This window comes from Archocentrus centrarchus, chromosome 1, assembly GCF_007364275.1.
Source record: "Archocentrus centrarchus isolate MPI-CPG fArcCen1 chromosome 1, fArcCen1, whole genome shotgun sequence".
NCBI classification, from domain to species: Eukaryota; Metazoa; Chordata; class Actinopteri; order Cichliformes; family Cichlidae; genus Archocentrus; species Archocentrus centrarchus.
The window spans coordinates 32,636,054-32,652,712 of NC_044346.1; the positions used below are offsets into that span (position 1 = coordinate 32,636,054).

The 16,659-nt window shown below is 41.5% G+C and overlaps 1 protein-coding gene across 1 annotated transcript; it reads left to right on the forward strand.

The window, feature by feature from the left end:
• The first annotated feature begins 814 nt into the window (after positions 1–814).
• nomo (nodal modulator) lies at positions 815–15,960 on the forward strand. Its single transcript, XM_030727887.1, is given in 32 exon segments — positions 815–974; positions 977–1,020; positions 1,578–1,665; positions 1,747–1,794; positions 1,939–2,039; positions 2,291–2,397; positions 2,521–2,593; positions 3,610–3,762; positions 4,039–4,176; positions 5,045–5,134; positions 5,265–5,370; positions 5,460–5,610; positions 5,702–5,879; positions 6,275–6,416; positions 6,552–6,683; positions 6,905–7,041; positions 7,139–7,226; positions 7,421–7,484; positions 7,584–7,679; positions 7,807–8,028; positions 8,326–8,408; positions 8,520–8,679; positions 10,359–10,485; positions 11,096–11,209; positions 11,368–11,495; positions 11,618–11,759; positions 11,938–12,021; positions 12,680–12,790; positions 12,938–13,039; positions 13,628–13,747; positions 13,853–13,945; positions 14,166–15,960. Coding segments are annotated over 32 exon segments (3,663 nt in total). The 5' UTR covers positions 815–865; the 3' UTR covers positions 14,298–15,960.
• Positions 15,961–16,659: the final 699 nt, after the last annotated feature.

Here is a 16,659-nt window from a genome sequence, read left to right on the forward strand (position 1 = left end):
TGATAAAATTGAACGAGGAAATGCTCAGCTTGTAGCTCTGGGATAGAAGGGAGGCCAAAGGGAGGCAGTTGCATGATATGCAAAAAGTAGGTTGAAAGAAAGGGGGTAACCAAGAGGAGAGGACAAGTAATTATAAGAATTGGTCACAAAATTTTCAATATTAAACATTTATATTGTAGGGAAACATCCAACTGGCTATTGTAATCATTTTCAAGAAAATGAGCACTTCCTGGCTTGATCTTTATGCAGGAAATGATCAGAAAAAGGTGGGTAGGAAGCGTGGGGCCCTGAGCTTTGGTACTCAGTTTTTTGGGGGGGGTTTTTGTATTTTTTTTAAAGTAACTGGAAAAGACTAATACAAGAATGGACTATAGAGGAACGACATCTGCAGCATAGACTACAGACGTTTTTTGTTTTTGTAAGGTATGGTACTTGCAAAAGGCACAAATGGTTAAAACAATAAAAGAATGGGGGAAAAAATATATAAAGCTTGCCACAGATTGAGCATGGTACACTTCCAAAAGAAAAAGAATTGCAGTCTCAGACTATGAATGACAGCTCAATGAATGACGTCATTCTTAAATTTACAGCAGCACAACGTACGTTAGTTTATTAAAAAATGACTTAGTGAAAAATGCAGGTTAGGAGGTTAAAGTTTGGTAAACTGTACATTATTCAAGTTTAACCAGAAGGGGAAGTAACCCAACTTGAAACGTTACCATCTTCCTCGAACGAAGGCGAAAATGGCACCTCCGAGCCGACAGAGGTCGCTGCAGACACCGCCTGTGGCAGTTCAATGACAGCCTCCTTTACCTGGTGCGGAACCGGAGGCAGCGTGCTGTTGCTCCGCTCAACCAGTCAAAAAATGTTGAGAATTACGATCCGGGCAGACATGGGATCCCTTTGGATTTCATTCTGTATCTTCTACTTTCAGTTCTTGGCCGTATCCTCTGATGACATAGTGGTGGCATGCGGTGATTCGTGAAATCCGACGTTGAAATTAATTACTCTCTGATCGAGGTGAGAGGGCGAATGTTACGGCTAGCGAGCTAGCAGCTAGCCAGCAACTAGCCAACAGCTAGAAAGCTAAAGGTTGGGCGGAGTTATTTGCTTCAATGAAGTTTGAATGAAATAAATAGAAAAGCAGTGTATTTAACTTAAAACAGTCTCTAACTGCTTGCAAACATTTGTGAGTTTGGTTTTGTTTGATGTTTATGTAGCTGCATACTAGATAGCTGGCGATTGACTGAACGCCCTTATCTTACATTAATACACATATAATACACACAAGCCATTCAATCCTAATCCTAAACCTGCCGACGTTGATGAGGAAGTGCTCGCCACCCGTCCTAATCCCTTCTTTTTCTCAGACTCCATGGGATTAAGCCATTCGTTTTAATTAAGATATTGAAATGAACTAAATCACAGACAGACTGGGTTTTTTTGACCTTTGTTGACAGTTGACACAAGTCCCTCAGTGACTCATTATGGAAAGGCTGTGTACTGGTAATAATAATTCAAGTTCAGTTATTACAATATATACTTAACGATCACTGTGTGCCCTCCTTTATTCTCAGATAAAACTCTACACCAAACAAGGATCCTTGAAATATCAAACAGATTGTGCTCCAATCAATGGTTACTTTATGATCCCTCTGTATGACAGGTATGAGAAGAGCTGATTTGATTAACCTCCAACTAATTAATTCATTGATGATAATTGTAATCCAGTTGTCACTTCAACACAGGGAGATTTCGTTTTGAAGATCGAGCCTCCTCTTGGGTGGAGCTTTGGTAAGAGAATCACAGACACATCCTCATAATTCATGATTTCCCTCTGGGATCAATAAAGTTATTCTTTTTTCTGATTCTTAATTCATTGATGCATTATTCATAATCCCATTTTCTCTGGTCTTTTTTCGTTGTAACTCTCATCAGAGCCTACCAGTGTTGACCTGCATGTGGATGGAGTTAGTGACATCTGTACTAAAGAAGAAGACATCAATTTTGTTTTTACAGGATTCTCAGTGTCAGGAACGGTGAGAATTGACTTCTTGAAGAATTCGTTGTTTAGATTGCTGCAGTATGCAGACAGAAAGTTTAAGAGTCAAAATACTTGACTTTGCAAAATATGTGATCAAAAGATAAACATTTTTGCTTTGACATGTTCGCTGGAGTTTGTCTAAATGCAAGAAAACTTTTGAGCCTTTTAAAGCTTCTTACATCTATGCAACAAGTAGCATCAAGTGATGTTTAGTATCTTATGTCCTCGAACATATGTATTGTTCAGGTTCTGAGTAAGGGCCATCTCATAGGCCCGGCTGGTGTGGAAGTCAAACTCAGCCAAGCTGGAACAGAGGAGAAACTCCAGAGTGTCATCACACAGCCTGGAGGAAAGTAAGTTACTCACACCTTTAAGTTCAGTGGGTTTTTACATGTGTGGTTCTGTGGTGTGTGCATATATGTTTGAAATGAACTTATATATATATATTTTTTTTTCTTGGTTGATTTCTTACATAGGTATACCTTCTTTAAAGTACTACCAGGGAAGTATGACATCACAGCTTCTCATCCTTCCTGGACTCTTGAGCAGGTTTGTTCACATTGTTATAGCCATCGATATTGAGACTGCACGTTGCATATGAACGTGAATGTAGCCAGCATTTTTTTCTAAGCGCCTCGTGTCTATTTTGCTGGAATGTTCAGATTTAATCAAGAGCTGTGGAGCGACAGACTGTCAAGCTAGCAATTTTTTTTTTCACACTGTAATAACATTCATAAGAAAAAAAGGGGGTGGGGTGGGGTGGGGGGGCACTTTGGCTTTTGGAACCTAAAATGTTTATCAAATTGTTGGTAACTGGACTGTCATTTATATAGTGCTTTTCTAGTCTTGCTGATCATTCAAGTGTTTTAGACTGCAGGTCACATTTAATCATACATATATACAGTGTTTATTCATGCACGTTAAGCACTTTATCCTTGTTACATCCACGGCCAATTTAGAATTACCGGTTACCTTCACATACTTGTCTTTGGACTGTTGGAGGAAGCTGAACTAAAATCTATGGAGACTCCTCTAAAATGTTGCTCCTTGCAAGAGAAACGTGAGAAAAAAGCATATATAAAATGAATTACACGAGATGTGATTTAGTTTATATGTGCTGCTAAAGTTGGAAGAAAAAAAAATGCATAGCAGTAGGTCAGAATATAAATAGAGTTTGGTAAACTTTTAATGATAGATTTGGAATCTCTGTACAAAAATACATTGGCAGATTTGTAATTAATGAGTGAATAAGCAGTCAGGTTAGACCTTTGCCACATTATTTTCACCCCTGTATCCCCTACCACCACGCTGTCCCAGTTTCCAATTAAAATACTGTCATTAATATTGTAGAGAACGCATGATCTCAGAGGTCTGTTTGATTCTGTATCACTTGAGGGTAGAAAACTTCATTATTCACCTACAGTACTTACTAGCTGATAAGGTTCCTTGTCAGGTGAGCAAGGTTATAACTAATGAGCTCCAGCAGTAATCACACTGCACCTGACAGGGCCATTATTCCATCTCTTACTGCAACTTATGTGGCGACCTTTGCCGTCTTCCTATAGAGTACTACCTCAGTGCACGTCTCCAATGCCAATGCCCCGGCTGTTGACCATCTGGTGGTTGGAGGCTACGACGTCTCGGGGGAGGTCCGCAGTGATGGAGAGCCCATGAAAGAGGTCACCTTCCTACTTTATTCAGCTACAGTCAAGAGAGAGGTAAACCAATGTTCTTTTCCATGTTTACACAAAACTATGGCAAGTTTTCATAGTGCACATCTTACCCATCCTACATTAATGTGACAATGATCAGTATATTACTTTATCCTGCTTAACACATTTCCCACTTGTCCTCGAACGTTACCATGTGTGTGTTTTTCTTTTTTTTTTTTAATGTTTGAAAAATGTCTGACTTTTTTGCAGTATTTAATAGAATAGGCCCTTTATTTTATTTTGATGAGATGCAATAGATGCAGTGGTGTTTGTGATTTCCAGGACATAAGTGACTGTAACATGTCCCCAGTGGAGGGTGCAGATTCTGGGGACAGCACGCTGGTCTACCTGTGCAGCGCTCTGTCCAGAGACGACGGTGTCTTTGCCTTTCCTTCTCTGGCCAGCGGCGAGTACACTGTGGTGAGTTATTTTTGCAACAACCAAAAGAATGCTGCTCTTCATTTTTTGTTTAATTTAAGGTTTTGATCTTTATGATTGGCTGTTTCCATGTTTACTATTTTTGGATGAGAGGTTGGAGTCCTTAGTTGTCAGCTAATGCGAGCAAGCTTCACCCATTAACTGTATAAGGGCATTCCACAGACACAGATATCTGCTAATTAGCTCTGCATAACATACAAATAAAATACTACAATTCACTCACTAAAACTGGAGCCCAGACTTTCTGGACAGTCTCTAAGTACAGCTAACCACACAGCAAGCTTTATTATTTCCCCAAAGGCACCAACAGCACTAAAATGGTTGAGAGTTCATGCTCAGTGACTCAGCGTGGCTGAGGCGAAGCCTAGTAGACAGCTGCCAGTACAGCTGTCTCCACAGGTATTCCCCTATCAGTCAAAGCCCCTAATTTAATACATTGGAGCCTAAATAGAAAGTAAACAGGTGAGTTTCATTTTGCAGTCCTGGAGTCGAGCTGCTGGAGCGAGACACAGTAAAGTCAGTTATCTTGCTGAGGAGTTAGAGGTGCTGATACTCACAGCTCCTTATCTAACAGTTCGCAGCAGGTGCTCCCTCAATATTTAAAAAAAAAAAAAAAAGCCACAAATTTCTATCTTGTTTGTAAACGTAGCAATCTAAATCCAGTGCAGAAATAGGGTATTCAGCCACTGCCATTAAAATTTTTACTAATATGACTACAAGGGACAAGATAGTATGAAGAATGGGTTTTATGTAATTATAACTTTTATTTGCCAGCAGTGAAATGATCTCCTTTGTTGTAGAGAGATTGTTTTTCCATCTAAATCTGGTTTTGTGAAATTCTTCACTTCAGGTGCCTTTCTACAGGGGAGAGAGGATCACTTTTGATGTCGCTCCTTCTAGGATGAATTTTAAGGTGGAACATAACAGCTTGAAACTAGAGGTAAAAAAGAACCATTATAGGTCTAATTTTTGATAGCTTTTTTTTTTTTTAATGCATATCAGCATGTTACAAAAAGAAACATGTTTGGTGCAAAGTGTTACAGTTTGAAATTCTGTCCTTTTATGTGCAGCCCATCTTCCGTGTCATGGGCTTCTCTGTGACAGGCCGAGTTCTCAACAGTCTCGGTGGGGAGGGTGTACCTGATGCTACAGTCTACCTCAACAACCAGATCAAGGGTAATCCCACTGGAAGACTTCGTGTCCATTTGCAGTGGTCCTCTGTCACACTTTAAACTTTAGCTTGCTTTACCACCGTGTCCTTACAGTTGTCAGCAAAGAGGACGGCTCTTTCCGGTTGGAGAACATGACAGCTGGTACCTACACCATCCGTGTCAACAAAGAGCTCATGTTCTTTGAGCCAGTCACTGTGAAGATCGCTCCCAGCACGCCTCAACTTCCTGATATCATCACAGCAGGGTACATTATAGACTTTGAAGTTGGTTACATAAAGTTAGCTTCAGTGCAGTTCTTCATATTGTCATGAATTCCTGATGTTGGTCCAACACAGGTTCAGCGTATGTGGCCAGATCTCCATCAGTCGCCTGCCCGAGGGCATGAAGCAGCAGGGTCGCTACAAGGTCACTCTGACGCACAAGAGCCCGGACAAGGCTTTCATTCGGACTGTCGACTCTGACCCTCAGGGGGTCTTCTGCTTTCAGGCCAAACCCGGAGACTACAGTGTCCATGTAAGATTCTAGCAGCGTTTAATTTTGTCTTACATGGACTCTAAAACCAGCAATTTCAAACGATGTTAAAAATCTACAAGAAACTGATGCGTCATTTAATTAAAAATTTCAGTTTTAATCTGTGAATCTGAGCCTTCTGAAAGGCAAACAGATGTCATGTTGTCTAAACTGCAGATGGTGCTTTATACGCATATTCTATGATACTTGCAAATTTTCAGTTTAAAGTTGCATCAAAGTATCATCTAAAAAGCTAAATTATTAGTAACCCAGTCACTGGAAAGCAACATATTCAGTTTCTTCAGTGTTATCACACCAGGGAATCTGAGCTCACTGTTTGTGTAGCTGTGTGAGGAAAATGTGGTTTTCTGCAAAATAAATTTTGTTTATGTGCTCAGGTATCGCTACCTGAAGCAGAGGTGAAAGCAGGCCTGGCTCTGCAGCCTCAGGCGCTGGACATCTCCCTCGTGGATCAGCCCCTCACAGACCTACTTTTCACCCAGTTTATGGCTTCGGTTTCTGGAAAAGTCTACTGCCTAGGTAAAGTCTTGTTAATTTACACTTTAGAGTGTTTTGAAAACACATATTTTACCTGAGGTGCACTGTTAAACCATAGAGAAGTATTGTGTGTATTTTTCACATAAGCCAACCTTGTGTTGTCTGGTCGTCCTCTAGCTTCCTGTGACGACCTCTCTGTAACCCTGCAGCCAGTGAGTAGGCAGGGAGAGAGGAGGGCAGTGGCTTTGTCTGGGAGCAGCGACATCCTCAGCTTCTCATTTGACAACGTTTTGCCTGGGAAATACAAAGGTTTTAAATATACTTATTTTTTCATTTAAATGCAAACTCTGCATGCAGGTGCAACTCAGTGAAGGATTCATTACCGTAATTAAAAGATCCCGATCAGACCTTCAGAGGTTTTTCCACCTAGAATAATGTGACATATTTAATATTTGTCTTTTTTTTTCCTGTTAACTGAAGTTTAAATCTATTTATTACTTGTTATTCTCTCTAATCTTTACCACTTTCAGTAAGCATTTCTCATGAGGAGTGGTGCTGGAAACATAAGTCTGTGGAGGTGGAGGTGCTCGACTCAGATGTCTTGGGGGTGGAGTTCAGACAGATTGGCTACATCCTGCGCTGCTCCCTTTCTCATGCCATCACTTTGGTTAGCAATCAGTAACTCAGTCCAGTTGCTCTACATGCTGTACGTCTTCATATGGTTACACTTCCATATGTATTATTGAATGTGTCTTATTGCACAGGAATTCTTCCAAGATGGCAGCAAACCTGAAAACGTTGGCGTTTACAATCTTTCTAAGGGAGTCAACCGCTTCTGCCTCTCCAAGCCTGGTGAGCTTAATTCCCTTGACCTCTCATTAGCTAAACATAGCATGAATTAACATATGCAAAAAATATCACACTGCACCAACTGTTCCCTCATGTATAGTTGGCATACAGCATTTTGAGCCAAAGGGTCTGTGTCAGACTTATCTAAATATACGAGTGGAACAAAGTAATGAATCTGCTAAAAATGGCTTGTCCAGGTGTTTACAAAGTCACCCCTCGCTCCTGCCACCAGTTTGAGCAGGACTTCTACACCTACGATACGTAAGTAATGCAATGCTGTGTCTATTTATTACTGGGTTAAAGCAATGCAGCCCTGCAGCCAAAACATTCTAGTGACTGCTGTTGACCTGTGTGTAACAGTTCAGCCCCCAGCATCCTGACCCTCACTGCAGTGCGGCATCACATGACAGGACTCATCACCACCGACAAGATTCTAGACGTCACAGTCACGATCAAGTAATGCACGACTAAGCTCGTTTTCTGACATACTGTGTGTGTTAACATTACCTGCTGTGCTGTCTGTCTGTTAATGACCCACTTTGTTTGGTTTTTTTTTTTTTCCAATCATCGTCCCCCTGGTCAGATCATCCATTGAGAGCGAGCCAGCACTGGTGCTTGGTCCTCTGCGGAGCCTAGAGGAACAGAGGCAGGATCAGCAACTGCAGGAGATTGAGCTCCGCCGTCAGGAACGAGAACGTCGTGCAGCCGAGGAGGAAGGAGGTGCCAGAGATGATAGTCCTCCAATCCAAGAAAAGGCTGATGAACTGACAGGACCCTTCCACTATGAGTTCTCCTACTGGGCCAGGTCAGCCACTCTTTTTATTTTATATTCTTTACAATATTATTAAGGGCTGAGTGCAAAACATCTGTTCACTCTAGTACTCAAGGACTTACATGTATATATTTTGTGGTTGAGGTTTTCATCTTCATCTCAATGTTTTAACTAGGAAATTCCAAACTTTAGAATCACTGTAGAAAATTAACAGGACTAACAGTGGAACTCTGACATCTGCTAATAATAACCGTCACAAATGGGGGGCTCATTTGAGTCCTGAACTCTTGTAGTCATTGCAGTTAGTAATTTTTCCGTGTAACTCTGCAGGGCTGGCGAGAAGATCACGGTGACTCCGTCGTCAAAGGAGTTGTTGTTCTATCCTCCTGAAGTGGAGGCAACTATCACTGGAGGTAAAAGCCTGTTCACACAAGAAGAAAGTCTATTGGAAACCATAAAAAAACATACTCAGATATAATCCACACAGGTTATTCTAAAATGAACTACAAATTTGCTGTTCACAGAGTCGTGTCCTGGTCGGCTGGTGGACATCACTGGCCGTGCAGGTCTTTTCTTAGAGGGCAAGGTGTCACCAGAGCTACAAGGTGTGGAGATATCCATCACTGAGAGAGGCGCTGCGGCACCACTCATTACCGTGGCCACTAATGAGATGGGGGCATACAGGTATGAGAACAGGGCGATAAAAATAGGGTGCATGAAAATTACAGGGAGGATATTCAAGACTTTTTCATTCGGGTTATGCTGCCTTCAGGTTCAGCTATGAATGTTCTTGCTTAAGCAAGTCATTATACTAACAGGGTAGTCCATAAATGCATAAAAATAACAAAAGAAGTTTTTGGCCTGTAGTAATGTGTGAGGTCTTGTTAAAGCTCTGGCAGAAATATCATTTGCTATTTAAGACCAGAAAGTAAAAAAAAAGGCTGTGGGCACAGCCATCATCATTTTGTTATGAACTAAAATAACTCAACAACTGTTGGATTTATTGCCGTGAAAGTTGCCACAGATGTTCATGGTGCCCACAGGATGAATTTTAATGACTTTTGTGTTCACCTGTTAGTTCCTCCTGTCTTTATTTGGAAAAAAGAAAAAAAAAAAAAAAACCAGCATACTTGTTGAGCAGGGTAGCATTGTCACAGCAGACTTTTTTGACTTGTTGTAATATTGAAAGCACAGGTGGCATCAGGGACATTGTCACTGAATCAGTATGCACAAAAGCAGGACCTGGAATGCATTAACAAACCTGTGATGTTTCGAGTGTGTCGTGTCAAAGTGTCCGCTGCGAAAAAGGTCTGCTGTAAGCATGTTGGCTTGTAAAATTAGCATCTGGGTCACAGGCACAGCCTCACGGGGCTGTTAGTAGTCCTTAGAGCAAAGAAACATGCCAGAAAGAGAGAGAGAAAGAAAAAAGGATCAGAGTCCAGGTTAGGTGCAGCAGGGATGATTGGAGGGATCTGTTAAAGATGAGACAGTCCTTTCATGGGTTTTTTTTCCCTCATGAGTCAAGCTTCTCATCAGATCTATGCATACCCCTTTCTGTTGAGTTTGTGGTGTGTGTGCATGTGTGTAATATTAGAGGCAGTAATAGCTTTTTACCCCATCCGTCCTGCCAGGCGGGCGGGTGGCTAACGTTCAACCTTGCGAACGTGATAACTCGAGAACCATATGACCTAGGACGTTCAGATTCACATCATAGGTGCGTCGGATGAGTTCGAATTTCGCGGAACTTGACCTCAAGGTAAAGGTCGAGGTCAAGTTTTCTGAAAGTCTCCTGAATGCGATAACTTGAGAAAGATGCGATCTAGGAGAATCAAATTCATACCATGAATTAACTACTATAAATCTCAGACGAGTGACCTTGACCTCAAGGTCAGAGGTCAAGTTTTCTAAAAATCTTGTGAACATAACTGGAGAAAGATACTTAGGATTCTAGTCACCTAGGATTTTCAAATTGATGCTCTAGATGCCTCTGCTGAAAATCTGGGACGAGTTAGTTCTTACCATAATAATGCCAATCACAGAAAGCGACAGTATTCTCAGTGGTTTATATTTATTATGATTTTAGCATTTCTTATTCCTGGATCTTACTTAGCTATTTGCAAGTCACTAAGGCTCATATGCACCCCATTAAGAGCTACCGAGCCATGGTAATTCTAGAACTTGTGCTTCCAGGGGAGTTTGTGCCACCTAAAGATTTAACTGCCAGGGGGCTGAGGGGTAGCAGCTCTGGTGGCTGACAATATATTCTATATTGGCTTGTGTTCAAACAAATTAGCATTTAGTAATAAATGTGTATCCTGAAGAAATTCAACCCTTCACTAAACTTTTCCTTTGCTCTCCTTCAGTGTGGGTCCGCTCCACAGTGACCGGCAGTATGACATCAGTGCCAGCAAAGAAGGTTTCGTCCTGAGTCCCGTGGAGGGTACCCAGGGAGATTTTAAGGCATTTGCTTTGGCTGGTGTCACCTTTAAGGTACATGGAGCCATCCTTACATGCATGTATTACATCCCAGTAATCACCAGCTGCTTAGATATTTTTTTATATTTATCTGACACTTGACTCTAGCTGTTTACTACCCTCGCTGATTGTGGTACTTAGACATGAATAAAAGTGACACGATGAAAACCGCTCGTTAGTTCCTACTGTATATTTTGGGAAAATGTAATTAAAAGAGAAGAGCTCTCATGGATAGATCGTTTTTGTGTTTTGCCACGTGCTGTCAGTATACCGCCTTTGTGCTGCCTTTGTTAAAAGGGTCTGCAATTACCTACTGCAACCATGAGATCCTGACACAAATAATCAGTATTAGTTTCCCTTTCACACTGTGTGATAAATTGCTTTGAAATCTTCTGCGCAGCATTGACAGAGCTTTGTGCCCGTGTTTATCCTTCATTTGTACATCTTCTCTGTAATAAAGCTCACCTGTCAGCCTGATTACACCCACAGATTGGCACTCACTTGAGCCATGGGCTTTCATTATATTTTGTCCATGTGGTCTTATATTGTGGAAAGATTAAAGGAGCTTAATCGATTAGGTCCCTGTCCAGCAATAAAATTAAAAAGTATTCTGTCTGTGCTGTAGATCAAATCAGAGGATGGTCAGCCTCTTGCCGGCGTGCTTCTTTCTCTGAGTGGGGGTCAGTTTCGTTCCAACCTTTTGACTCAAGACAGCGGCATCCTCACCTTCAATAACCTGGTAAGAAACCCCGTTTTTAATCCTTTTCTGGGCTTTAGTGTATCTGACTGCCAAGCAGTGTTGGTGGTTAAAGGTGACTTTAGGGATGCTTTGACCTCTGTTGGGCTCCAGCTAATGACCATCCTGTATTTTCTGCTCCACACCCTTTCTTTCCTCAGAGTCCTGGTCAGTACTACTTCAAGCCCATGATGAAGGAGTTCCGCTTTGAACCAGCATCTCAGATGATTACAGTGGAGGAGGGTCAAAACCTCAGTATTGATATAACTGGCATCAAAACTGCATACAGGTATGTAAGTGTGAATTGTACTGTAACGCCCTAATCTTTATGTGAGTGTGTAAATTACTGAGCCTATAATCTTCTGCTGATGGGGACTGCAAGTTGTAAAATTCTGCTCGTCTTGTCCTCAGCTGCTACGGAATGGTGCAGTCTCTGAACGGGGACGCAGAATGGGACGTGGCTGTGGAGGCAGTGGGTCAGGGAGACTGTAGCCTTTACAGCGAGGACACGGTCACTGACGAGGAGGGCCGATTCAGACTCAGGGGTCTGCTGGTGAGGACAAAAATATGGCCAGACTTGAGAATTTAAACAGATCGCAGCTTCTAGGTCTTGTCTTAGATTGCTAGGGAAACGGATGGCTTGACTTTGCAAAGTCTAATTTGTAATTCAGTCAGTTATAGTGGGCAGCATGTGACTATACAGATCTAACTCATGTAATGCTTTCTTGCAGCCGGGTTGCAAGTACCTCATTCAGCTGCGAGCTGAAGGCAACGACCACATAGAGAGGGCCTTGCCACAACACAGAGCTATAGAGGTAGGCAGCAGCTTGCTTCAAGGTCGTCCCATTCATATGTTCACCTGTAACTTTTAATGGGGTCAAGAAAATACACTTATTTCAATGTTATATTTAACAGTTGCAACAGTTAAATGATTAATTGATTTGGCCAGATGTTTTAAAGTGTTTTGCGGCGCTTTCGTTAGATCTCATCTATGTTGACTTCGAAGCTGTGGGTCAGGGGTCCGTCTTTACTACACAAGTTCAAGAATTTTGTACACATTTTCAAGTCTTACTTTTTGTCATTGATGTCGTGCGCTGCTTTAAAGCAGTTGTGAAAACTGGTAAGGTGGCTGTGGAAAACTTTTGTAATTGAATTATTAAAATAACTGTGGGAACCCTGTGATTATGACTTATCAGCACCCTCATCACATGGTTCCTTTCAATATTCAGAACAAAAGCAGCGATAATCCCATTGCTAAAGTTTAAACCGCTCACTTCATAATTTTAGCTTGTCTGAAAAGTGCAGCGCTCCTAATCTCCCTCGCAAGGCTGGAAATGCCTTAATTCCCTTTAATTCTCTGTTATTATCACACCGTGTGACTTGAACAAAAACTTTATCCTCGGTTCACACTGGGTATTTTATTCACAAGTTCAATTGTTGTATCTGTGCATTAAGCTCTATATTCCCTTTCAGGTTGGCAGCAGTGACATTGAAGGGGTCAACATTATCGCCTTCAGGCAGACCAATCAGTTCGACCTCAGCGGAAACATCGTCACGTCTCCTGAACACCTTCCAACACTATCAGTAGGACATATTAAACGTGGCATTTTTGTCTTTATTATATATGTCTAACTTATAAGTCTCTACAATGTTGACAAGACTTTTATATTAACTGTAGATAAGTTTGACCTGTAATAATTTTGCTTCGCCTTTAACCTTTTCTCTCCCCAGGTGAAACTGTACAAGAGTGACAATCTGGACAACCCAATCAACAGCGTCTCGCTGGGACAGTCCCTTTTCTTTCACTTCCCTCCTCTAGACAGAGATGGCGAGGTAATTCCAGCCTTGAAGAACACCTATTATGCTTTATCTTGTTATACATACACACACACACACACACACACACTGTTGGAATGGTGAATGTTTATATTAAACATGACAGAAAGAGTCGAATAATAAGCTCCGTGCATGTGTAGAAATTCGAGCTTCACACTAGTCTAAACACTGTTTCCGTTTTTACCTACTGTTAGATATGTATGATGTCAGTTTGAAAGGATGTCCCTAATATGGTCATCTCAGACACAGCGCTCTTGCGGTGAGCAAATATGCCACCCACCTTCTGTTCAAACCTTCTGTTTAGGAGGAGCAGCCAATCAGAAGACAGTTGGCCTAAAGGGAGGGTAAGGTAAAACTGAGGGCCTGCACCAAGGCCCAGTGTAACATAAAAACAGGATTATTTTGAACCGTGAAACATGCGAAGGAACTCAAGTCTGTCTGAAGCAGAGTTTTGAAGCCTGTGTTATCATTTACTTTGTCCTTAGTTGTGTATTCAGCCAGATTTATAGGCTCTACACTAACTATGACCGAAAATACACTGCTGTTGGATCTCTAGTCACATTTCTCTTCTCTTCTCTCCTCTAGAGCTATGTACTGATGCTGTACTCCACACTGTCCCGCTCCCAGTATGATTTCACTCTGCCTCAAGTCTCCTTCACCTCCACTGGCTGCTACAAACATGTCACTCTTACCTTCCACCCCACTGTAAGATACAGGTTTTCTTTTAAATATATTTTTCCCTGCAAAGAACAATTTGTCTTATTTGTTACATAACAGTGTGTTTATATATGTGTGTGCATTTTCCCACAGCGTAAAGTGCCTGACCAGGACGTTGCTCAAGGATCTTACATAGCTTTGCCCCTCACTCTGCTTCTCCTCTTAGCAGCCTACAACTATGAGAAGGTACAGAGTTGTATCTAATCAAGACAATCAATCTGCCTTTTGTTTGATTATTTAATTTCTAAATCTGAGGAATAAATGTCACCAGAAGTAGGCCTTGTCAGGGCGAAGCCTAATAATGTATTCCTGTTAATCCCAAAAGTTATTGCATGGATGGTTTAAATATTAAAACTTTTTGATGCAGAAAGTGTCATTTAATACCTTTTCCTGACCTGTTTTGCAGGTGATTCCCCTTTTGTTACAGTTGGGGAACCGTATCCAGGGAGTGAGGAGCATGGCTCAAGCCAGCAGTGAAAGTGTTGCTGTGGATGAAGCCAAACGTCAGGCCAAGAGACAGAAAGCCAGGCGAACATGAGGTGCACCTTAAGCCACATCTTCGTACACTAAATTGCCCGCTAGCATCCGTGACCCCGGCCTCAGAAAGGAGTGGGTTACCTGGGTTACACGTCTTCATCGTTGACATCCATCCACGTGCTTATGTGTGCTAGTGAACTTTTTAGCTTGCTAAGGTGTGTTTGAAACGGGGCTCAGATGCAGCCCGTCACGAGCCACTCAGCACCCATCGCCACAACCTCATCAGCCATTTCGATTCACTGGACCGATGGCTGACGTTTTGTTTTGTTTAGTCCACAGTTAGTCCTCGTCTAAGAAAATTGTTGACATTTGTAATAGAATATGAGCCATTTTTTTTTTACATTTGTAATTTATCTAGGTCAACTATGATCTCTTTTTTGTTTTAAATTTTTTGAAAGCACCTACATGCTTATTGTAATAGTCCTAATATTGTTTAGGTCTATGAGACATTGTATGCCTATCAGCACTGGGGCCAATTCATTAAAACGTGGCTTTAATTTGAGAAAAAAGGATCAAACTGTTAGCTTAAGGCAGTGGTTCTCAGACTTTTTTTCTGGCACAGCTGAAAACACACACACACACACGCTCCCTCAGCATGAGCAAAGTTGATTATTTTACATACATAAATTATAGTCATAAAGCTTAATTTAACTCTGCATTTTTTTCTTCTGGTCATCCACACCCCTCCTGAAGTGGATTTATGCCCCACCAGGGGGCCCGCCCCATAATTTGAGAACCGCTGGCTTAAGGATATTTAAAGTTTCCAAACTATGTGCTGGTCTTTTCACAAGTTTAAAATCCTTTTGAACTTAACGTATCCCCATGTACTTAATATTAGACTGAACTGAGCCTTAAAATGCCATCACAAGCAGGGGATTCTGTAGCTAACAGTTACAAGTAAAAGACAACCAAAGATGTTGGCAAGCTAATGTGGTTGTTTGTCAAGTCATATCACTCAAATGTACATTAAATCACCAGTGAGTTACTGTAATGCACCCACTCCTGATGGCATTTTATAAGGTGTTAAGTGCAGTGTTAGATTGACTTTATGTCAGTTTCTTCATTTGCTCAGGAATGGGAAGCTGGGAATTTGGGTTTGAATACTGTGTGAAGAGAATTTGTTTTGTTTTCTTTGAGGCATGGACCGTGATGGCAGGGTAGGGAGTGACAGGGCTAACTAAAAGTTGATTAATTTATTAACACGTGTTTAATCAGATGTGAATGGAGACCTAGTTTGAATGCTGTGACGTTTTTTTCAGAAGTGTGGTTGATTTAATTTTTTCTCATTTATATTCTTTAAGATAAAATATGTGTGACAAGCTAAATTAAATTTTAGAAGGCCCATGTACTGAATTGAAAATGAATATCTATAAAGGGTCTGCTGTGACCTTCAGATAAACTTAGATAAGACAGGCCTGTGATTTCATAAGCTCATTTGTCTTACTGCAGAGCAGTGTAATGCACACTGAAATCTGTGGACCCCAGTTCGTCTTCTGTATTGAATTCATCTGCCCCCAGTGGTGACTGATTTTTACAGGAAGATGAAAAGTCCACTATTTACTGATATGTCTGTGTAGATTCTCAGTCATCCAGGTCATAGTAGTCTCTGGAGCTTGAAAAAGGCGACTGGACTTCTTTTTGTTTCTTGAAGACGTTTCACCTCTCATCCGAAAGGCTTCTTCAGTTCTCAACCAAATGGTGGAGAGACCCAGGTATTTAAACCCCTGTGGGCGTAGTCCCCTGGAGGTGAAAGTGTTCCCACTAAGGCAGAAGGGAAGCATAAGGAACACACACACATTGAGAAAGCCCTCAAAACATGCGGTTACCCCAACTGGGCCTTCATCAAATCAGCTAAGATGCACAGGAATGAAGGCCAAACACAAACTACAGAGAATAGGAAGGACAAGAGGAACAACATTGTCATCCCATATGTGTCAGGCTTGTCAGAGAAACTCAGAAGAATTTTCTCCAAGCATGACATCTCAGTATACTTCAAACCAAGTCACACCCTAAGACAAAAACTGGTTCATCCCAAGGACAAACCCGCCAAACACAAGATCAGTGATGTAGTGTATGCTGTTCAGTGCAGTGAAGAGTGCTCGGACCTCTACATTGATGAAACCAAACAGCCTCTTCACAAACGAATGGCACAACATAGAAGAGCCACCTCGACAGGACAAGATTCAGCAGTACATCTGCATCTGAAGGAAAAAGGGCACTCTTTTGAGGATGCCAATGTTCACATTTTGGACAGGGAAAACAGATGGTTTGAAAGAGGAGTGAAAGAAGCCATCTATGTCCACTGTGAACAACCATCATTGAACAGAGGAGGTGGATTACGTCACCAACTTTCCCCCGCTTAC